The sequence below is a fragment of the Hemitrygon akajei genome, chromosome 19 (genome assembly GCF_048418815.1).
Source record: "Hemitrygon akajei chromosome 19, sHemAka1.3, whole genome shotgun sequence".
NCBI lineage: Eukaryota > Metazoa > Chordata > Chondrichthyes > Myliobatiformes > Dasyatidae > Hemitrygon > Hemitrygon akajei.
The window spans coordinates 35022976-35048210 of NC_133142.1; the positions used below are offsets into that span (position 1 = coordinate 35022976).

General features: G+C 39.9%; 1 protein-coding gene across 1 annotated transcript in view; it reads right to left on the reverse strand.

The window, feature by feature from the left end:
* The window catches only part of mdfic2 (MyoD family inhibitor domain containing 2), a 103364-nt gene extending 78520 nt beyond the window's left edge, over positions 1-24844 (reverse strand). The window contains exons 1-2 of the mRNA XM_073072929.1: positions 24758-24844; positions 24100-24187 (exon numbers count right to left, since the gene is read on the reverse strand). Coding sequence (XP_072929030.1) covers positions 24100-24187 — 88 coding nt within the window. The 5' untranslated portion in view covers positions 24758-24844. The remainder of the gene's footprint in view (positions 1-24099; positions 24188-24757) is intronic.
* Positions 24845-25235: the final 391 nt, after the last annotated feature.

The following is a 25235-nucleotide window of genomic DNA, read 5'->3' on the forward strand; positions in this document are numbered from 1 at the left end:
CTAAGAACACCCTTCTGTGGATTGAAAATGGACACAGATGGTTGAAGATCAGTAGTAAGGATAAACTCTCTCCCTTACATGGTTAAAACATGTTGCGCCCCAAACCAGACTCAAGGACTGTCTGTCAATCTGTGGATAATTTTCTTCTCTACAGTGGTATAAGAACGTGATGCAAGGGCCTTGGGCATTCACTTCCATCACTTATAGCATGTAATATGACTGCACCTATACCATAGGATGGGGTGCCACAGACAGGCTTCTTTCATCTCCATCTGCAAGTAGGCCTCAGCTGAAGTGTCTTCCTCCAGGAAGGTTTGCAAAGAAGTCCTCTATCCTGGACAGAGAGAATTTGATCTACTTTTAGTACTAGGTTGATGATAACTTTAAAATCACCACAGATCTTGACAGGCCAATTCTATTTGGCTACTGGGACCACTTGTGTTGTCCAGTGCTCCACTAAACCTTGGAAAGAATTCCTTCAACCTGCATGCAAGCTAATTTACTGGCTACTTTATCATGGAAGGTGTAAGAAACTGGACAGGCTTTGCAAAACTTGAGTGTGGCATTTTCACTTAACACTATTTGACCCTTGATATGTTGGCGTTTTCCAATGTCATTCTTGAACACTGCTGTGGCATCATCCAATACCATTCTTAGTGCTGTTTTGGATGGCTTAATTGTAGAGGACATGGCATGCAACTGGTGTTTGGATCAGCCAATCACATCCTTGCAATTCCGGTCCTCTTGTTTTTACCATATAGAAGCTGAATGTGGCTTGTTGGTTATTGTATTTCACTGTCATGAATGTCATTTCCACAGGAGTTATCTTGTCTCAAGTATAAGTTCTCAGTTGGATATCTACAGGCTTCAGTTTAGTATCTTTGAAATGTTGTTCAAACTCATTTTGTGGAATGAGTGAAGCAGCAGAACCAGTGTCCATTTCCATTTTAACTGATTTGCTGTTCACTTCTGGCGAATGGCATATTGCTTTGCTATTCACAAAATTCGGGAGAAAGTCAGCAGGCCAGGCAGCATCTATGGAAAAGAGTATAGTCGACATTTAAGGCTGAGACCCTTCAGCAGGACTACCGCTTGATATTGTTTCACATGGTAAATCTCAAGGCTAGCCAGTCCGGTGTCAGTCTCATCATTATCAGAATTTTCGTCAACAACATGTGGATTAGTGCTCATTTTGAAACTGCAATTTGATCTTTTATCTTTTTCTCTTCTCTGTGCTTTCCATTTATTTTTGTTTGAATGATATACTCTTTGAATGTGACCTACTTTGTTGCATTTTTTGTAATTTTCACTTTTAAATCTGCATTGATCTGGTATATGCGAGTCCCTGCCACAATGGTAACACAATGGGGCCAACGTGGTTTATGTTTAGATGCTGAAATTTTGTTCATGCTCACTTTCATTCATGACTACAACTCAACTGGGTCTCTCTCTGCGGTTTTATTGAAATAGTGATGGCAACTGCTCTTTTAAACCTAATGCATTCAGCAATCAACAATCCTTTGGTTCTCAATGTTCCTACATTTATTTGACAATATCAGCAAAGCACATTTCTGGTGCTTTGGCTAGAGCAGTAAAATTTTGAAGCAAACTGTATACCTTTAAACCCAATGCACTCAGCAAAATTGGCACTCGTTTCATATAGACTGTTTTGTTTGCTTTAAAATACTGTTCAATTAGCTCAGTGTACACAAGCCAGTGATCTCTTGTGGAATCAAACACAGCAATCTTGCTGATGTAGCCAGTCCTTTTGGCACTTTATTTTATAATTATTATCACCTGATAATTATTCTTTAAAAACCGTGAATTCTTCCATTTCTTCCAGAGAAGGAAGGATTCAAAGGGGGGAAAGGGGCCACAGTGGTTGACAAAGGAAGTCAGAGATTGCATAGCATTAAAAAAAAGGAAATATGACAGAGCTAAGGTGAGTGGGAGGACAGATGATTGGGAAGTTTTTAAGGAACAACAGAACTTAACTAAAAAGACAATATGGGGAGAAAAAATGAGGTACGAACGCAAGCTAGCCAGGAATATAAAGGAAGATAGCAAAAGCTTTTTTAGGTATGTGAAGAGAAAGAAGATAGTTAAGAACAATGTTGGGCCCTTGAAGAATGAATTGGGTGAAATTGTTATGGGAAACAGAGAAATGGCAGAAGAATTTAATGAGTACTTTGAATCTGTTTTCACTAAGGAAGACACAAGCAGTCTCCCAGATGTATGGATGGGCCAAGGACATAGGGTAACAGAGGAAATGAAACAGATTGACATTCGGAAGGAAACGGTGATGAGAAGACTGATGGGACTGAAGGCTGACAAATCCCCAGGTCCAGATGGTCTGCACCCTAGGGTACTAAAGGAGGTGGCCCTGGAAATTGCGGATGCATTGGTAATCATTTTCCAATGTTCCTTAGATTCAGGATCAGTTCCTGAGGATTGGAGAATGGCTAATGTTATCCCACTTTTTAAGAAAGGAGGGAGGGAGAAAACAGAGAACTATCGACCTGTCAGCCTGACATCGGTGGTGGGAAAGATGCTAGAGTCCATTATTAAGGATGAAATAGTGGCATATCTAGATAGCAGTGATAGGATTGGGCCGAGCCAGCATGGATTTACCAAGGGTAAATCATGTTTGACTAATCTGTTGGGAGTTTTTCGAGGATGTAACCAGGAAGTTAGACGGGGGAGATCCAGTGGATGTAGTGTACCTCGATTTTCAGAAGGCATTTGATAAGGTCCCACATAGGAGATTGGTGGGTAAAATCAAAGCTCAGGGCATCGGGGGGAAGGCATTGACATGGATAGAAAACTGGTTGGCAGATAGAAAGCAAAGGGTAGCGGTGAATGGGTGTTTCTCGGAATGGCAGGTGGTGACTAGTGGGGTGCCACAGGGCTCGGTATTGGGACCACAGCTGTTTACCATTTATGTTAACGATTTGGATGAAGGCATAGAAAATAACATCAGCAAATTTGCTGATGATACTAAGCTGGGTGGCAGTGTGACATGTGATGAGGATGTTAGGAGAATTCAGGGTGACTTGGATAGGCTGGGTGAGTGGGCAGATACTTGGCAGATGGTGCTTAATGTGAATAAGTGTGAGGTTATCCACTTTGGGAGTAAGAACAGGAAGGCAGATTATTATCTGAATGGTATAGAGTTGGGTAAGGGAGTAATACAAAGAGATCTCGGAGTCCTTGTTCATCAGTCACTGAAGGTGAATACCTGGAGTATTGTGTACAGTTTTGGTCTCCAGGGTTAAGGAAGGACATCCTGGCTGTAGAGGAAGTGCAGCGTAGGTTCACGAGGTTAATTCCTGGGATGTCTGGACTGTCTTACGCAGAGAGGTTAGAGAGACTGGGCTTGTACACGCTGGAATTAAGGAGATTGAGTGGGGATCTGATTGAAACATATAAGATTATTAAGGGATTGGACAAGATAGAGGCAGGAAATATGTTCCAGATGCTGGGAGAGTCCAGTACCAGAGGGCATGGTTTGAGAATAAGGGGTAGGTCATTTAGGACAGAGTTAAGGAAAAACTTCTTCTCCCAGAGAGTTGTGGGGGTCTGGAATGCACTGCCTCAGAAGGTAGTGGAGGCCAATTCTCTGGATGCTTTCAAGAAGGAGCTAGATAGGTATCTTATGGATAGGGGAATCAAGGGATATGGGGACAAGGCAGGAACCGGGTATTGATAGTAATTGATCAGCCATGATCTCAGAATGGCGGTGCAGGCTCGAAGGGCCGAATGGTCTACTTCTGCACCTATTGTCTATTGTCTATTTTCTGACTTTTTTTTTTACTCAATCTTGTCTTCCCTTCTTAACAATATATACTGCATTGCTTTCTCATAACTCAACCGTCTATGCACGTGCTGGGCTGCGTTTTTTGCTCGCTGCTTTTTTCTTAGTTCAAAAGTCTCGCTGCACTTTAACAGGTCGATTAAATAGGTCACATTTAACAGGTCCAAAATGTGAGTCTATCTTTGTGGTTACTTAAGTGAGGTATGCATATATATGGTAGTGTAACGACATATGCAATTCACATATTTTACATATAACCCATAATTAATTATTTAAATGGCATGAATACCTAACCAACACACATAATTTATATATACACACACATACATACATAAGATTTCTTAAATATTATTAAAATATTAAATACACAAGTTTCATTGCCTGCACCACCACCTAGAAATGCCTGACTGTAGTTCTGGATGGCTTTAGAACCTAGCAAAAAGGACGTTTCTCCTGCTGAATTCCTCCAATCAGGAATCAAGGTCTTTTTCAATAAACAGGGCCATGCTCCCTCTCTGCATTATACATTAAAACACCACATGTAATAGTGATAGTTGTGAAGGTTTTTCATGACCAGTTACACAAATACCAGGCAGCTCTGTGACAAATAATCTTGACGTTTTAGATAGACCAAGGTATTTCTTTGAAAAGGAATAATGGGCGAGGGGGTATGGAGATGCAGGTATGTGCTAGACTCTGGAATGAAGCTGATGGTCCAAATGGACTAAAACATGCAAGAAAGAAAATGTAGAACTGCTTTTGTGTTTTACTCCAGGAGAAATTGAATTTCTGATTCTTCTTTGGGAAAAATTGAATTCCTGGGCCATACTTTGTGCCGCAGCTTATCACCCTGGTGTTTTTAAGAAGCAGTGTATTTAAATAATAAAGTTTCTTTTTTTTTAAAAGTTGGACCACATATAGTATCCCAAAATTGCAGCATTTGACATTATACTGCATGGAATCTCATTGGCCTTGCTTTTGCTGATTTAATCAACCTGCCTTGTCACAGTGAAGTCTATAATTCAGTTTCACAGTCATATTTAATATCACTGGCATACAGGTATGCCGTGATTTTTATTTTTGTTTTGCAGCAGCAGTGCATTGGAATTCCTAATAAAAGAAAAATATAAATTACAATAAGTAGTGCAAAAACAAAGGGGAAAAAAGTGAGGTGGTCTTCATGGATTCATTTTCTATTCAGGATACTGATGGCAAAGGGAATGAAGCTGTTCCTAAAATGTGAGTGTGTATCAGGCTCCTGTATCACCTCCTCAATGGCAGCAATGAGAATAGGGCATGTCCTGGGTGATGGGGGTCCTTAATGAAGTATGCTGCCATTTTGAGACAATGCCTTTTGAAGGTGTCCTCGATGCCAGTTAAAGCTCGTGTCGATGATGGAGCTAGCTGAGTCTACAGCTTTCTGCAGTTTTGTCCAGTGGCCCCTCTATATCAGACAATGCAGGAGGTGCAATTTAGAGTGCTCGATCTCCTCCAACTGGAGGGATGGTGAATGAGGTGGGCTTAAAGATGCTGAGGATATTCGACGGGTCTGTGGTGGCCAGTGCTATCATGTTTGCTGTTGTGTGCTGGGGCGGCAGGCTGAGGGTAGCAGACACCAACAGAATCAACAAACTCATTTGTAAGGCCAGTGATGTTGTGGGGGTGGAACTGGACTCTCTGACGGTGGTGTCTGAAAAGAGGATGCTGTCCAAGTTGCATGCCATCTTGGACAATGACTCCCATCCACTCCATAATGTACTGGTTAGGCATAGTAGTGCATTTAGCCAGAGACTCATTCCACTGAGATGTAACACTGAGCATCATAGGAAGTCATTCCTGCCTGTGGCCATCAAACTTTACAACTCCTCCCTCGGAGTGTCAGACACCCTGAGCCAATAGGCTGGTCCTGGTCTTATTTCCACTTGGCATGATTAACTTATTATTATTTAATTATTTATAGTTTTATATTGCTATATTTCTTCACTATTCTTGGTTGGTGCGACTGTAACAAAACCCAATTTCCCTCAGGATCAATAAAGTATGTCTGTCTGTCTGTCTGTTATGGCTTTATGGGGGGATAGTGAAGAAAGTGTATTTTGAATGTGAACCTCTGCTTTGACGGGTGCTGTAGAAGTTGGGCTTTCAGGTCTGCAGAGTTGCTAAGGGGGTGCAACCAGTTAGAATGCTCTCTATGGTACATCTGTAGAAACTTGAAAGCCTTTGATGACATACCAAGTATCCTCAAACTCATATTGAAATATAGCCGCGGTCCTGCCTTCTTTGTAATTGCATCAATGTGTTGGGCTTCAATATGATAGATCTTCAGGAATGTTGACATTGAGGAAATTGAAACTGCTGATCTCTCAGTGAGGACAGGTGTGTGTCCCTCAACCTCCCCTTCTTGTCGTTCACATTTAATAATTACTTGGTCTTACTGATACTGACAGTAAGGTTGTTGTTGCAACACCACACAACTATCTTGATACTGTACGCTTCCTCATCACCATCTGAAATTCTGCCAACGATAATTGTGTTATCAGCAAATTCATAGATGACATTCGATCTGTGCCTAGCCACATAGTTGCGAGTGTAGAGAGAGTAGAGCAGTGGGCTAAGCACACATCCTTGAGGTGCACCAGTGTTGATCATCAGCGAGGAGGAGATGTTATTTCTGATCTGCACAGACTGTGGTCTCCCACTGAGGAAGTCAAGGTTGAAGTCCAGTTGCAGAGGAAGGTACCGAGGCCCAGGTTTTGGAGCCTGTTGATTAGTACTGAGGGTCTGATTGTGTTGAACACTGAGCTGTATCCATTATCAGCCGTCTGATGTAGGTGTTGCTATTGGCCAGGTGATCCAAGGCCGAGTGGAGAGACAGTGAGATTGCACTCGCTGTATACTTATTGTGGTAACAGACAAACTGCAGTAGCTCCAGGTCCTTAATTAGGCAGGAGTTGATTGTCACCAATCTCTCAAAGTACTTCATCATAGTAGATGTGAGTGCCACTGGGCAACAGACACTGAGGCAGCACACCCTGCTTCTCTTGGGAACAGGTATGCTTGTCACTATTTTGAAGCATATAGGAACCTTTAACTATAGCAGCCAGAGATTGTAGATGTCCTTGAACACACCTGCCAGTCGGTTGGTACAGGTTTTCAGACCTCTACCAGGTACGCTATCAGGGCCTGACACCCTGCGAAGCTACACCATCATGAAAGATATTCTGATGTTGGTCTTTGAGTCAGAGATCACAGGGTCACCAGGTGCTGCAGGGATTCTCACAGGTGTTGTTTTGTTCTCACTTTCAAAGTGTGCACAAAATGATTTAAGCACGTGGGAATGAAGCATCAGAGCCATTCATGATGTTAGGTTCCACTTTGTAGAACGTAATGGCCTGAAAATCCTGACAGAGTTGATATGTATCTGATTCCCTCTTTAACTTCAATTAGAATTGTTTTTTTTTTGCTCTTAAAATAGCCTTCTATTGTCGTATCTGGATTTCTTGTATAGTTCTGGATCACTGGTCTTGAATGCCACAGAACTATCCATTGGCAGACAACAAATCTCCTGGTTCATCCATGGCTTTTGGTTTGGGAATGTCAGGTGTGTTCTCATCCACACATGTCTTAATGAAGTCAGTGACAACTCAGACACATTCATTCAGATTCAAAGATGAATGCCTGAATATTGTCCAGTCCACCAACTCAAAGCAGTCCTGTAAGTGCTCCTCCACATCCCTTGACCATACCTTCTTGGTCCTCACCACTTGTGCTACAGTCTTTAGTTTCTGCCTATACACTGGGAGTAGAAGTACAGCCAGTTGATCAGACTTTCTAAGATGTGGGCATGGGATGGCAAGGTAAGCGTTCTCAAGTGCATTGGCTCCTCTGGTTCCACAGGTGATATGTTGCTGGTAGTTGTTCAGAGACGTCTTCAAGCAGACCCAGTTTTGTGCTTGCTAATTATGGGACTGAGCTCCTCCAGACCATGCCTGATGTTGGCCTGATGTGGAATGTACACTGCTACCAGGATGATGGTGGAAAACTCCCTTGGCAGATAAAATGGAAGACTCTTGAACACTACATGTTCCAGGTCAGGTGAGCAGGACTGAGATAGAACCCTCATATCTGTGTACCACGAGTTAAAAATTATGCATATTCCTCTTCTTCTACCTTTGAAAGATTCAACTAACCTATCGTTGTGAAGAAATGAAAAGCCATTGGGTTGCAGTGCTCTATTCAAAATCATGGGGGATAGCCATGTTTCCATGAAGCAAAATACACAGCAGTCCCCAATGTCGCTCTGGTACAGCAATCTTGCTCTGAGGTCTTCAATTTTATTTTCCAGAGATGTAAATTCACCAGAAGGATAGTCAGGAGTGGGGTCTAAGGCCTTGGCATTTCAATTGTACCTGTCAACCAGCACAGCACCCCGCTTCCATTTTCTTAAAGAGAAATTGTACTCACGATCCAAATCTGCCATCAGGGTTTGTCAATTTTGAGTTTCAAAGTGTCTTAAAACGATGCTGCTTACTGAATTACCCATGGCTGCAACTGTGGATTTCAGCTGTAGTAGTCTGAAATGGGAATATTTGATAACTCCCATCAGAGCTGCACGCAAAGAGTCACCACTTACCAGTTTTACCTAGGCACCGTCTTTACCTAGTTACCTAGCTATAATTGTTCTCATCACCAATAAATATTGTTAATTTCTGTATTAGCTGCAGTCTTTCTAATGTTGCCCTGCACTTCTAGTTTGGTGAGTTTATAAGAAAATTATATCAAATGTAGTGGATCCTCAGTTGGCCCAAGGGGAACAATGAAGCAAACTGCCTCTCAATCTGAAAGTATTCATCCATCTTGATTCCTTTGCCTCATCAGTAAGCCAAATCCATATTCACACTTGAATTTGAATTTCACATTTGACATTTCGCAAGGACTTATACATTCTAAACAAGGTTTACGTCTGGAATTTTGTCAGACATTCCAAAACTCCACATGTGCATCTATTGCATAAATGTAATTTTTATTCTCTTTTACCTCTGGAGAAAATACAGTTTTCCTTAACAGATCTTAAATCTATGATCTTTGACGTCATGATTGCATCAATATCAAGAAGGCCGGGAACTGGGGTTGAGGAGGAGATTTTTAAAAAAAGGATCAGCCATGATTGAATGATGGAGCAGACTCGATGGGTCAGATGGCCTAACTCTGCTCCAAAAATCTTATGGTTTTATGGACTTCCTCATCAGTAAACCACAATCAGCAAAGATTGAAAATAACATCTCCTCTTTGCTGATATTCAACAAAGGCGCACTTTAGTGATCCATGCCTAGCCCACTGCCCTACTACGTATAAACCCATGACTGTGTGGGTAGACACATCCCAAACACCATCTCTAAATTTGCCAATGACACAGCTGTTGTTGGCAGAATTTCAAATGGTGATGTAGAGGCACACAGGAGTGAGAGAGATTGGCCAGGTTGTGTGCTGTTTCAACAGCCTTACACTCAACGTCAGTAGGAACAAGGAACTGATCACGGACTTCAGGAAGGGGAAGTCAGAAGAAAATACTCCAGTCCTCACTGAGAGATCAGCTGTTAGATGAGTGAGCAGCTTTAAGTTCCTGGGTGTCGATATTTTAAGAGGATCTAGCCTGGGCCCAACATATTGACGCAATCACGAAGAATGCACGCCAGCAGGTTGGGTAGATTTGGTGTGTTACTTAAGGCTGGCAAATTTTTACAGATGCTAACATAGAGGGCTTTCTGACTGGTTGCATCACCATCTGATATGCAGGCTCCAATGCACAGAATAGAAAAAAAAACTGCAGACTGTTGTAGACTCAGCTAGCTCCATCATGGGCATTAGCCTCTCCACTATCACGGACATCTTCAAAGGACGGTGCCTCCAGAAAGAGGCATCCATCATTAGGAATTCTCACCATCCAGGACATGCCCTCTTCTCATTACTGTCATCAGGGAGGAGGTTCAGATTTCTGAGCAGTCCAAACATGTGGAATTTACCATACCTCAATACTTTTCCTCTCCTCTGCACTATTTATTACTATATACTGTATTTCGTAATGAAACATAGTAATATTTTATGTATTTCTGCCACAAAACAAATTTCATGTCATTCATTAGGGATAATAAACCAGAATTTGAATCTGGATCCATGTCAGTTTTTCTAGACAAGCCCATGCTTTTTCAAATAGAAGCACTGGCTTTAATTATGGCTCTGAAAATGTTCTCACTAGCAAAGAGTTACCAACTTGTGGTCTCCTAACTTGAATTGTGGTAAAACATGTACAACTCTCCAATCACCTTAATGAGATTCTTCTATTCAATAGGAAATGCAAGATTGAGACTAATAGATCTGCTATTTCCATCAAAATTGGTTGCATTTAATCTGAATCAAGTGAATTACCAATCTTTGTAAATGCTAATATTTGCAGCACATCTTCTCCATCTATTATCATTCTTTCCTTTATTCACTTTTTCCTTATATCACCTACTTCATTTTTCAAATTATCCTGCATTCAGTGAGAAATTCACCTCCTTTTCAGTTCCTTAGTACAATGCTTTTCCTAGTCAATATTGGGATAATTGAAGCATTATGGTAGTATTACATGGTCATTACCGTCTATAAAAATTCACCAACAAATCTGCTTTTGCATCATTTTCTATGTTATCTGGAGTTCTGCATTAAAACATCTCACAGCACTTCTCCCTGAAGTGAAACAAAACAAATTCAGTCATATAACCTTATTAAATATACATTTTATTTGTAATTTCATTCATTCTTAATCAATGTATTCTTTTTTCATACCTGGCCAGTTGTTAAGTAGGAATGCTTAAAGAATAAATAAATAAATCCTGGACTGGTTTGAACTACATATTTATTACTGAAATCATGATAATTGCTGTAGCTCCAGCAACAGCAGGTACAATTATTATCTGCTTCTTTCACTTCTGATGTCTTCCTCTTCCTGGTACTTGCAATTATTATTCCTTTAAAGTCACTATGTCCTCTATTCACAATGCTGCTTCTTTCTGCCTTCCTTCTTATGGTCCAATAGGTTTAACCACTCCCCATTAACTACCCCATAACAGTACTGGCTAATCATTGTGCTCAGGCACAACCCATCCATCTTACACTGGTCCCCTCTCCCAGAGCTCAAAACAAGTCCCCTGAGTCAGAAAACCCCTCTCCCAATCCAAATATCCTACTATACATTGATTTGGCTTCTAAATTACATGACAAAGAGGGCAACCCTCAGATTATTCCACCTGACAGCCTTTCTGTTAAAATCTTGCAACTCATGAAGTGCTGACTAGAAGAGTTTAAACACCTATGACATCAGTTCAAATATGAACCATAGCGTCTGGCTAATTCCTCCCTCCCCCCCCCCCATGGTCTATACTGCAAATACATGCTGATATCATTTACCTTGGCTTCAGGGTGGCAATATACATTTTGGAAACACCCTGTCCAAGTCTTTGGCTCTTTAATGCTCTCTGATTACTGCATTTTCACTTGTGTTTGCTCCCAGGGCAGTAAAATTTCTAGATGTCCTCCTAAATTCTAGATTGTACAGCTTTAAGGAGAGAAAGGTTAAAGATGTGTGAGGCAAGTTTTTTGTAGCTGCCTGGAATGCACTGCCAGAGGTGTTTGCAAGGGCAGACGTTGAACGTGCAGTAAATGGAGCGATACGGATCCCGTGCAGGCCGATGAGATTAGTTTCATGTGGCATCTTATCCACAGGAACATTATGGGCTGAAGGATCTGGCCCTGTGTGGTACTGTTCTTTTTCTATGTTCTATCTATGAGAATGAGGAGCACGCACGTGAATACTGAATGATAGAAATTATTGGCTGATAAGTGATTAAATGCTCTGTGAGGCTTGTGGTGCATATTATGGGGGGGGGGGGAAACATTTGAATATGTATCACTGACATTTCCTACATCTGGATTCCCTGAATAGCTTGAAGACTTGGACTCCCTCCTTCTCAAGCTTCCCAATTGGTCTGGAGGACCGCCTCAGGAAAATGGAAATTATAGTTACTATTTCACTAAGGCCTCTAGGATAGTATGAGAAAACCAAGGAATCTATTCTTTTCTGACTTGTACATAGAAACATAGAAACCCTACAGCACAATACAGGCCCTTCAGTCCATAATGCTGTGCCAAACATGTACTTACTTTAGAAATTACTTAGGTTTACCCATAGCCTTCTGTTTTTCTAAACTCCACGTACCTATCCAGGAATCTCTTAAAAGACCCTATTGTATCTTCCTCCACCACTGTCACTGGCAGCCCATTCCACTCTCTGCGTAAAAATAATTGCCCCTGACATCTCCTCTGTATCTACTTCTAAGCATCTTAAAACTGTGCCCCCTTGTGTGAGCCATTTCAGCCCTGGAAAAAGCCTCTATCACATGATCAATTGTACACTGAGTCACTTGGTAAGGTATAATCACCTCTATAATGATTCCCCCTTCCTGCTTTTTGATCAAGCCACAATGCATTTCTGCTTTAATGCAGCCTGGCTTCTATCAGTTATAAGCTAAATATAACCTGTGTTAATCACTCATGAAAGTGGATCCAATGCTGTATGATAATGTCCTCAATATTGCTGTTGGCTGTGGTGGAATATTAAAATCATTACAATAACAGGAAGCATGAATATTGCATGTTGTTAGGTTGACTGAATGCATGGTAACAATGTGTCACAATCCTTACATCAGCTTCTATGAATTATACAGCCATACATTCCCTTAAGCTTCAGAAGCTACACGGGGTTATAGATTCAGCTAGCTCCATCACGAGCATAATCCCCTCCATGACTGAGGACATCTTCAAGAGACTGTGCCTCAAGGCAACAACATCCAACACCAAGGACGCAAACCTTTCGGACATGATGCCTTCTTCTTATACTACCATCAGAAAGGAGGTAGAGCAGCCTGAAGACCCACATTAGAAGATGTAGGAACAGCGTTTTTCCCTCTAACATCAGATTTCTGAATAGTTCATGAACCCACAAACACTGAGTCTTGACGAAGGGTCTCAATTGAAACATCAACTCTTTATTACTCTCCATAAATGCTGTCTGACTTTCTCCAGCATTTTGTGTGTGTAACCCATAAGTATACCTTATTATTCCTTGTTTTACACTACCTATTTCTGTAGTTTATAATTTATTTCTTTGCACTGTACTCCTGCCTCAAAACAACAAGTTTCATGTCATATGTCAGTGATAATAAATCTGATTATTATTCTTATTTAGAAGCAGGAGCTGAATTAAAATCATCTATGCTTTAAAATGCCAATCCAAGCCTACACAATTTGTTAATTAGCACAAGCTGCAATTATTCAGTCGTGTACTTAGCTCTGAACAACTCAAAAATGAACTTGAACACAATAAACAATTCTACAGCTCATTCTGCACCACAAAGCGAATACTTTGTTACTGGGGGTCTGAATTTTTGAAGTAGATGTTAATCCAAAATCTATTCTGCATATTCAGGGCCCAGTGAGTACAGGGTCCATAGGTGAATTTAACATGGAGTGAATTAGGCAGCAGACTCCTAGATAGCCTTAAGTTTATCACTGTAGAAGTTAGGTTGCACATTCTAAATTCATTGATTGTCAAATCTGTAAATCAAGTTACTAGATTAGCTACTCTCTGTTCTTTACACGTATATATTAGAATAGTACCAATACTATTACAGTACTATAAAACTATGCATTATTTCCTAATAGTTACCAATGGAAGAATTCATCCAGTTTTCGCTGCTGTGTTCTTTTGATTGACAATAAATGAAAGAAATCAATGCAGACACCTAGTATAGAGAATGGACTGCCTTCATTTGATACTTTCCATGATTCCATCCTTCAAATCTTCATTTTCATTGAAACATTCAAGATGATTGTTGATATCTTCAAATTCTTCGTAGTTCCTAACTTCTAATACTTGAGACCGTAATGAGCAAAACAGTTCCGGTTGCCTTACCATTTATTTCTCGCCACAATCAGTAACAAAAAAAAATTACTGCTTTTTGAACACATTTACATGCAACTGACTCTATATAAAAAACTTTCACCCTAAGCACGGTGTACTGTCTAAGGGCCACACAATGCACGCGACTGACACTAGTTAGAAATTGTTCGGCAAAAGTCTCCTGCCCCAGTCAAGCAGCATAATGTCTATCGTAAACAGAGAATCCTGGCAATTTTCTCATTTAGTTTTTGTTCATTAAGAGTTGTCCCAAATAAGCAACTGGCCTGATTAACCGAAGGTCCAATTAACTGGAACCCACTGTATTATTGTATTTAATTGGAGAGAAACTACTATAGTCTAAACTGCTTGTATTAAAACCATTATCCATATCCACAATAATTGTCAAACCAAATGCTGACTATACTAAAAATAAACTTTATTTTTCATGATTTGTCAGTACATGCCTGTAACCCATTCATATAAAACTGGCATACTCACCAATTACTTTATTAAGTGGTCACAATTTTATGAATACTAAATATATAAGACATTCATTGAATCTTTTCATGAAAAAATATGGCACCTATAAGTACATGATAGCAGCTGTATTTTCTCAGGCATGAAAGCATCTCTGGACCATGCAAGTCAGCAATTAATAAGGGCTGTTTTTTTTCTTAGCTTTTTTTTTGCTCATTAAACAGTTGAAAAATATCGGTATATGACAATAACCATCAAAAAATTATTTCCTGTTACAAGCAAATGTATTAAATAATTCCAACTGTAGAACTTAGTTGACTTTTGCTGACACTTCCATTAATCAGATATAAAAGAGGATTCACCAATATGTATATTTTATTCTTGAATACTTCCCCCTAACAACATGAAATTTTGATTAGGGGATTAGTGACAGAATGAACCAAAAATGCTAGCTTCTTGCAATAATATATGAAAACTGGCATGGTTGCCATCATTGGCTCTTTACCAATATTACTGCAGAGTGCAGACTAAGTACTTTTTGTCTGTTCTTGTTCTAATGCTACTTAATCCATTTATGCAGAAGATGCTGGCTAGAATTCTGTGAAATGGACACATTTCTTTGTAGATGCTTTCAGCAAGACAATAGGCTGCTTGGAACATTACACACTTTTAGATGTCAATAAGCAAGAAACCAAACTAATTCATTTCTGACCAATAAACTAACTAGAAAACCTGAATATCTCGAAAACATGAAAGAACAAGATTTCCTGGAGATACTCAGCAGATCCGGCAACAATCATGACAAGAAAGTAGAGTTTAATGCTTCAGAACAGTGACCTTTCATCAGAACTGGAAAAGTGAGGAGTCACTCGTGGCTGGAATGGATGGAAAGATCAGTGGGAAAATCTGCAATGGGATGGAGACTAAGAAATGGTTGACTCAAATGTTCAAAGGTCAAAGGTTCAAAGGCTCATTTTATTGTCAAAGTATGCATGTATGATACAACTCTGATATTTGTCTACTCCAAATAGTCATTAAGTACAGAGTGTCAATGAAAGAAAAGACATCAACTCCCCCCCAACTGGCACCAAAAAGAAAAGAAACTAAATTCATAGACCCTCACCAGATGCTAAAAGTAGCCCCAACAATCCCAAACCCCACACTCACAGAAAAGAAAAGTGACAGCAGCACCAAACCCCTCCCACACACAAAAAGATTAACAGATCACCCACAGCTTTTCATGTGATCTAAGAGGTCGATGAATGTAGAACACAGCAATTGCTAGAAAATTAAAGGTGAACGCTAGAGACACTTGGTAGATCAGATACCCATCTGTGATGGGAGAAAAACTGAAATAATGTTGTAGGTAGGTAATTTTACCTCAGAATTAAGTCCTGAGATCTATGACATGCTTAGATGAAAGATAAGGTGCTGTTCCTTGAACTTACATTGGTCTTCTCTGGAACAGTTTCAGAAACCAAAGACAGAGCAGTCAAAGTGGCTAGAGAATTAAAGTGACCAGAATTTGGAAATGCAGGGTTGCCATTGCAGCTTGAATAGCAGTGTTCCACAAAATGGTCAACCAATTTGCATTTCATTTATCCAATCAAGAGCAGAATTGATTATGAATTATTTGAGAGTGACAGCAGGTTGAAAATGGGAACAAAAATGAGAAAAATCTCTGTGTTCTACGTGAGCTCAAGAAGCGGGTTCAATACAAAAGTTCAAAGTAAATTTATTATCAATGTACATATATGTCACCATGTACAACCCTGAGATTCATTTTCTTGCAAGCAACCACAATAAATCCAATAACCATAATAGAATCAATGAAAGACCGCACAAACAGGGGAGACAACAAACTGTGCAAATAAAAAACAGAAAATAATAATAATAAATAACTGAGCTAAAATATTGAGAAAACAACAACACACACAAAATGCTGGTAGAACACAGCAGGCTAGGCAGCATCTATAGGGAGAAGCGCTGTCGCCGTTTCGGGCCGAGACCCTTCATCAGGACTAACCGAAAGGAAAGATAGTAAGAGATTTGAAAGTAGTGGGGGGAGGGGGAAATGCGAAATGATAGAAGACCGGAGGGGGTGGGATGAAGCTAAGAGCTGGAAAGGTGATTGGTGAAAGTGATACAGAGCTGGAGAAGGGAAAGGATCATGGGACGGGAGGCCTCAGGAGAAAGAAAGTGGGAGGGGGAAGTACCAGAGGGAGATGGAGAACAGGCAAACAACTAAGTATGTCAGGGATAGGGTAAGAAGGGGAGGAGGAGCATTAACGGAAGTTAGAGAAGTCAATGTTCATGCCATCAGGAGAATATGTGATGAAGAGTTCTTGAAAGTGAGTCCATGGGTAGTGAGAACAGGTCAGTGATTGGGCAAGTGAAGTTGAGTGAAGAGATTCCCTCTGGTTCAAGAGCCTGATGTTTGAAGAGTAATAATTGTTCTTGAACCTGGTGGTATGAAGCTTAAGGCTTCTTCCTAATGGGAGCAGTGAAAAGAGCATGACCTGGCTGGTGAAGGTCCCTGACAATGGATACTGCTTTCCTGCCACAATGCTCCATGTACATGTGCTCAGTGGTGGGGAGGGCTTTAACTGTGTTGGACTGGGTCACATCCACTACTTCCTGTAGGATTTTTAATTCAAGGGCATTGGTGTTTCCAAACCAGTCAATATACACCTCCACCACAAGAGGTTTCTCAAAGCTTTAGAAGTCATGCTGAATCTTTGCATACTGCCACACTTCCTTCATAACTGCACTTACATGCCGGGCCCAGATGTAGGTCCTCTGAAATGATAATACAAAGGAATTTTAAATTTTTGTCTCTCAAACTCTGATCCCCTGAGGAGGACGGGCTCATGGACCTTTGGTTTCATTCTCCTGGAGTCAGTAATCAGCTCCTTTGTCTTGCTGACATTCAGTAAAAGGTTGTTGTTATGGCACCACTTTCAGCTAGATTTTCAATCTCCCTCCTGTATGATGATTTGTCACCTCGTTTGATTTGGCCTGTAACACTGGTGTCATCAGCAAACTTGAATATGGAGCTGTGCTTAGCCACAGAGTCGTAAGTGCAAAGCGAGTAGAGCAGGGGGATAAGCACACAGGTTTTTGGTGTGAGGAGATGTTGCCAATCCAATCTGTCTGAGGTCTGCAAGTGAGGAAATCTAGGATCCAATTGCACAAGGAGATATGGAGGTCAAGGTCTTAAAGCTTATTAATTAGTTTTAAGGGGGTGATAGAATTGAATGCCAACTTGTAGTTGATAAAAAGCATCCTGTTGTATGCATCTTTGTTGTCCAGATGTTCCGGAGTCGAGTGAAAAGACAACAAAATGGCATCTGCTGTGGACCTATTGTGCTGGTAGGCAAATTGGAGTGAATCCAAGTCACTTCTCAGGCAGAAGTTGATAGGTTTCATCACCAGTATCTCAAAACACTTCATCGCTGTGAATGTAAGTGCCACTGGAAGGTTACCATGTTCTTCTTAGACACCAGGATAATTGAAGCTTACTTGAAGCAGGAATACAGTCACTAATATAATGGAAAGAGGAGGGAGGCTAGAGTATATATGGCAGAAGGACTGGTCCATGCATCCCAAAAAAAGAAAGGCACAACTTGGACTAGACCATGCCTCTACAATTACACCTTTTATTTTCACCAGTGAGTAGAGTTAAAGTAGATGTTGCTCAGTTTGAGAATTCTGTCATCTAACCTACTGGCAAAGTCAGTGATGTTGTGCTAGACCTTGTAGATGTAAGTTAACAGCACTCTGCCATCATCTCTTAGTCCCGCTGGATAACGTTACACACCACACACATCAAGTCATTGTTTCCCAGACTGTCACTGCTTTTTCCCCCAAAACTGTGCATCCTTCCACCTTTGCTATTTCCTGACCCTGCTCAACTTGTTTCTACCTCCTCTCCAAGACCCACAAGTGGAATGTTCCTGTTAATCACATTGTTTCAGCCTTGCCTTGGTTATGGAACTTCTTTCTTCTTGCCTTACCTATTCTACTCTCCTTGCCTCATCCCTTACCACTCACAACTATAACACTTTCTGATGTCCTCCACCACTTAGGCCATGCCTATTTTTTTTGGTCAAAATCAATTCATTTTATCTGTGTGTTCAGTCCTTCCATATCTCCATCCTGCAATAGAAAGGATTTTTTTATACAAAAGCAAATCCATTCACTCTCTGCAACCACCTTCATTTTACCCAAACTTGTTTTTACTTTAACAAAGATTCAGCACCTTTTTGTAGACGATGCCAACAATATTAATGTTTTCAGTTTCATATGTTCTCCACCCTTTCATTAGACTTACACTTTGTTTTCCCTTCCTCCTTCACACAATTTAAAACACAAACATTTTCTTTCTTTTCTGATTCTGATGAAAAACCACCGACTTGAAACTTTAATTTTCTTTTTCCCCACTACAGATGTTGCCTGATCTACTGAGGGTTTTCTGTTCTTATTTTACATTTCCAGCCAGTGTCATATGTGAGTAAACCTTTCATTTGTTACCTACACTGCATTCCAGCTAACAAATTAAAGCAAATATTTAAGGAAGCTACGCTGAAAGATATATCATGTATTCAAGGATTCTAGTGAATTTAGAATAAACTGATAGTTTGCCTCCATTATCTTATGCTATGCTTGCCACAAATTGCACAATTCACGAAACCTACTGTTTTTGCTTTCCCTCCCAGAAATTCAAATCATGTACACCAATAACTCTCCAAAATTCACTTCTATGGCTTGGAACATTGTGCAGAACAAGGAACAGTAATTTCCTGATAATTTCAATTTCCTCACCTTTCACACTAAGTGTCTACTGTTTAGCTGGTTTTCATGAATATGTACAGTGTTTGGTTGGCCACAGAGTTCCAGACAATCCCAGAGCAGACATCTTGTAGATTTAGTATGACACAGTTTAGGCAACTTGGGAAATCTTAGGATTAACTCATTATTGATTTTGCCTTCTGCACAGAAATAACTTGTATCATTTGACTCTGTGGGAAACTGAATAAAGCTGTAAAGGAATCCAACCACATATCTGCAGTAATTGAGATTTTACTCTTCAGTCTGCTATGCAGTGTTTGATAACAATGAACAACTGTCGTGGAACCTCAGTGGCACAAGTCAGAGGCACATTGGAAATATCTCTCATGCATACTTTAATTAATCTACTGAGACATTTCTATTCCAAGCCTTGGTCTTGATTGATTTAATTTCTCTAGAGAATGATTACACTGAGTTGATAACTTATTGTTTAAAGACCTATTGCTCTACCCTTCCAGAACACAACTGGCAAATTAAGGAGATGCATACAGTTGGTATAGAACATATAGCTTGCACTTGAGTTGATGGCAAATCAAATCAAATGTGTCTCAATGTAACATTACAATGCCACAAAGCATTTAATCCCAGGCACTAAGCTGCTGTTTTCTGAAGCTATATAAAACTTGAACATTTCATTACTTTTGCTGCCAATTTTCAACCTGCATTCACCTTCACATAGTCTATCTCTGACTCTTCCATCCTCTTCTTGATCTCCTTAGATTACAGATCAGCTGCCAGCATTCATATCAAACCCAAAGTTGCCTCCACCATAGTTTGTCCCATCCTGTCTCTTGTAAGGACTCCATATCATTGTCCTAATTCTTCTGTCTCTGTTGTATTTCATCCAATGATAAATGTTTCCTCACAGTTATCCCTATGGTATCTTCTTTCTTTCAGAACCATAGCTTTCTCTCTGCCATAGTTGACAAATGCCTGGGCCTATATATATATATAAAAATAAAAAAATATCTTTCTCTCTCTTCAAATGTCTGAAGTAAATTTATTATCAAGGTACATATGTATCACCATATACAAACCTGAGATTCATTTTCTTGTGGGTAGACTCAATAAATTTATAGAATAATAACAATAACAAAAACAATGACAGACTACCCAACTTGGGCATTCAACCAGAGTGCATAAGACAACAATTTATGCAAATACAGAAATGAAGAAATAACCATAATAAATAAATAAGCAATAAGTATTAAGAACATGAGATAAAGAGTCCTCGTAAGTGAGTACAATACATAGCTGAGGGGCAAGCGAAGTTGACTGAAGTTTTACACTTTGGTTCAAGCACCTGATCCTAGAGAGGTAGTAACTGTTCCTGAACCTGGTGGTGTGAATCCTGAGGCTCCTGTCCCATCTTCCTGATGGCAGCAATGAGAAGAAATGGTGCATGGTGGGGGTCCCCGATGATGTCTGCTGCTTTCCTATGACAGTGTTTCATTTAGGTGTGCTCAGTGGTGGGAGGGCTTTACCCTGATGGACTGGGCCACATCCACTACTTTTTGGAGGATTTTTCATTCAAGGGCTTTGGTGTTCCAATACTAGGCTGTCAATGTACTGTACTCTCCACCACAGATCTACAGAGGTTGATCAAACTTTTAGATGTTATGCTGAATCTCCACAAACTCCTTAGAATGTAGAGGCACCGCCATACTTTCTTCATAATTACACTTACATGCAGGGCACAGGACAGATCCTATAAAATAATAACATCAAGAAATTTAAAGTTGCTGACCCTCTCCACCACTGATCCTCTGATGAGTACTGGCTTGTAGTCCTCTGGTTTCCCTCTCCTGAAGTCAACAATCAGTGCGTTGGTCTTGCTGATAGTGAGTAAGAGGTTGGTATTATGGCACGACTCAGCCAGATTTTCAATCTCATCCTTTGTGCTGATTCATCACCATCTTTGATTTGGCCTGTGCTAGTGGTGTCATCAGCAAACTTGAATATGGCATTGGAGCTGTGCTTAGCCACGCAGTTATAAGTGTAAAGCGAGGAGAGCAGGGGGCTAAGCACACAGCCTTGTGGTGCACATTTCTCATCCCTCTTTGATATTGGCTCAGTTTTCACTTTACAGTAGCATTGCCCAATATGCTGGCTATGTCCCCCAATCCTGAACTTTAAAAAAAACCATTCTTCTACATTATCACTCTTTAACTGCCCTCTTCACATTTTTTATTTGCTCTCTTAACCCATTGACCCCACGACACCTACCATTTATCACCTTGGCAACACTGGTCTCCTCCTATCAAAGATATTCTCCTTGTCTCAGCTATCTCTCCCCCCATTCTCTGAGCAGCTTAAAACTAACTTATTTTCTCTCATCTCCATTTTTATGAAGTGTCTTTGACCTGAAACATTAATTCTGTTTCTCTTTTCACCAATGCTGCCTGCCCTACTTTGTGATTCCAGTATTTTCTGTATTTGCTTCAAATTTCTATAATCTGCAATTTTTTGATTTTCACTATTTTTACCAGATCAACTCCATGTGGTATTGCATAAATATATTTAATACACTGCATATTAACAGCAAAAAAAAATTTGCGAAACTAATCAATATTACTGTTTATACCTCTTTCTTCTCTATGTAATCTTACTATTTGCACATTCATAAACAGGACTGGGTAGTTATGTTCATTTGCTCAGTGGAAACCAGTTCAAGACTGTCAGAAATCCGAAAAAAATTAGCGAAATCTGTAAAAGTAAAGCTAAAATTACAATGTAAAATGAGAATTTCCATAGCTTTTAAGATACCATTCATTTGGCTCAAAGAAGATTATTTGTTTAAAATGAAAAAGTTGAACATCAGTCTACAACTTTTTCTCACTTTTAGTTTTAGCCTTCTTAATGATGACCATTATTTAGAGAAGTACACTGAAATGAACTGTGCACAATGCAGAACTCAATGCTCATTTTGGAAACATTGTATTGTAATGTTCTGTTTAACTAACTGGCTTGGTAACCACACCTTGACCTTGGCAATATCTTCACATCCATGTCCCAAATCTCTTACAGTTCTAATCTCCACCCCTTTTTTTAGTACAACAGCTTCTTTAAACTCTTTCTAGTCTATCCTTGCTTTTTGAGTAAGGAATAAGTTTACAGTTTCTTCTGCTCTAGAATAGAAACTGTGTGTTTGTTTTGTTTGACACCCATAATATGGATGAAGGAAAAATAGAAGGCTGTGCAGAAGAGAAGAGAGAAGTATTAGACTGATTTTGGCAAAAACTAAAAGGTTGGCACAACATCATGGGCTGAAGGGCTTTAACTGTGTTGAAATGTTCTTTTTATTACTATTCTCCTTTCTCCAAAATGCCCTGGATTCCCAGATAACTTTAATACTTAAGTGTGAATTGTTGCTAATATGTTATACTGCTCACCAAATCAGTTCAACCTACTTTAGTTCCGTCATGGTCTCAGTGAAAATCTTCAATTTTGGTTGATTATCCAGCTACAAATAAGTAGACTAACGATGTTCAAATACACAAACCTTTTAATCTCCTTTTCCTCAGAATTTTGTGAGATCCTAGGAATATTTGATAGATGTGTGTTAGTTGTCAAATTCTATCTCAATCATAAAATAAAATTCCTTTTTATTCATGACGGTCCTTAGACTATAAATAGGTTTATATATACACGATAAATTATTCTATAGACCATTGTGAAGTTGATAGTGCAGCAGGAGTCACACAACACAAGAATCCTTTCAGTTTGAGTTACTTAATACTCTTATCTGAAATTCTGATTTCCCCCCCAACTTAGATTTTCTCCCTTCCAGTTTTCATTTTCCTTCCAAGCAAATTTAACCCATCTTCAACAGCACTAACAAACTCTTACCCCACTGCAGTGATATTGGTCTTGTTCCAGTTGCGATCCATCCTCCTTGCCATGGTCCCACCTCAGCAGAAAAGATCTCTTGGAGATGCAAAGCCTTTCTTCCTGTACCATGTCTCCGGCAGGCATTGACCCATTCTTTCCTCTAATTCTCTAATCACAGCTTTAGGGTCTGCTTTTAACCTCTTTCTATGCTCCAGGGTTCTTCCCACAGGACCTCTCCCTTTCTACCACAATCATCCGTACTGATAAGGATCACAACTTCTGCTCACTTACCTTTCTCCCTGAGGAATCTCTGAAGCCATTAAGTAACATTCTTGACCAATTATTGTGTATATTTTTATTTGAAGGGCCTATGCATTTCTAGACAATGAAAGACTACAACTAGTTCCTCCCCATTCTTCCCATCTCCTCCCTCCATGCTTTGTAGAGTTATTTTTAGAACATAATGCTGTTTTCTGTTTATATTTACAATTAGATCACATTCAACATGTTGGATTAAGAGAAGATCCACTATAAAACAACTAGTTATATCACCCTTAAGTACATCGTTTAAACATATTTTTGTATTTCCTTCACTTTTGTTAAATATAGCAAGCCTGTCTATATGATTATATCAAATCTGAGATACTTAATTGATCAAGCAAACAAGTTGACAGGATATACTGAAAATTAAATGGAAAACCAGCACAGATACTGAACTTTAGATATCTGAAAATATAACAACATTTGCTTTTTGGAAGTTATTAGCATATGTATGTGTTGTCCTGGTTTCTGCAGAATTTCCTTTTTTCATCTCACATGAATTATACAAACATAAGTGTTCTAAAGAAAAATAATAACTACAGTAAAGCTTTAAATTGTTTGATTAATACAAGTCTTTTTAAAATACATATTTTGTGTTAAGATATTAATTTAAAAAAAACATTTCAACTCACCTAATATTGACAAGCTACTTATTTATCTAACAAGTTCAAAATGCATTTTATTTACCTTCATTTTAAGACTTAAATACACATAGAAGTAATGCAAAATAATGTTATTTGTTTGTTCTCTCATGCAAAATTAAATTGTATTTCCAAAGGTACCTTAAAATAGTTCATAAACTCACCATTACTGAGCATTGAGCAGTTTTCTTTCTGACTGTCAGGGCTTTCTGGGAGGACTAATCCTTCCCCATCCATCTCAAATTCAGACATCTGCAGAGGCAGGATACTCAAAAATCAGCTATAAACTTCATTGGGTGCTATAATACCAAAATGTTAATTCTTTATTGAGCAAAACTAAAAGTTCAACAGCAGAAATATTTTCTGGGGATCATAACTTTTGCTTCCATTCCTTCTCTTTATGTCAATGTGTCCACATCACCTCTGCCAAAAAATATTAAGTTGCATAATAAGTTACGGAGTTGTTCATAATCGCGCCTCTGTACAAATTTGAATTTGATTATATAATTTTCAGTATAAATCACTGAAATACTGAAAGGCTCAATCACTGTCAAACCGTTAGTTACATATTCCAGTTCCCAAGAGATTCAGAATATCACTGGCGGCTGTCACCCATTGCTTAACTACAAAGAGACAAACATCGTGTAACTATTCCGTGCGGATGACTGACTTCAACCCTCACTAATTAAGATAAGAAACAATCATTCCAAACAGTCCACAAACTAATAGGACAGTCATTGTAGAATATCATTCCAAATTATGAAGGTAATAAACGAGTGCAGGACGCAATTTAGCGGAGGTATACCCAGCTTTCCGCCGTACCTGCCCGGTCCGAGCCACCGTCGGCGACCCCAGCGCAGGAGCCCCTCTCCACTGGCGGCTCCGTTCCGCCCCGCCGGCATCTCCCGGCTGTCGCTCAGCGCCCAGCGCGCCTGCGCGTGAGCTGGAGTGAAAGAGGAGAGGGAGGAAGAAACGGGAGGCGATGGGAGAGAGGAGAGAAGGAAATGGAGTGGAAGGGGTGGAAAAGGAGGGAATGAGAGGGGGGCGATGGAAGGGTCGGGAGTCCGAGGATTCAGGAGGAATATGAGGAAGAAGGTGGAGAGGGATAAGATACGAGGCGATGAAAAGAGAGGGAGGGAGAAACTAGGGGTTTAAGATGGAGGGCAGGAGTAGTAGAGGAGAAGTGATCGGGAGAGTGGGGTAGGAATGGGGTAAAGCGGAGTTCAGATGGAAGGTATGAGAGAAGGGAGGGAGCTGATGAGCAGGGAGTGAGAAGGGAGCAGAGATAGGGAAGAGAGGA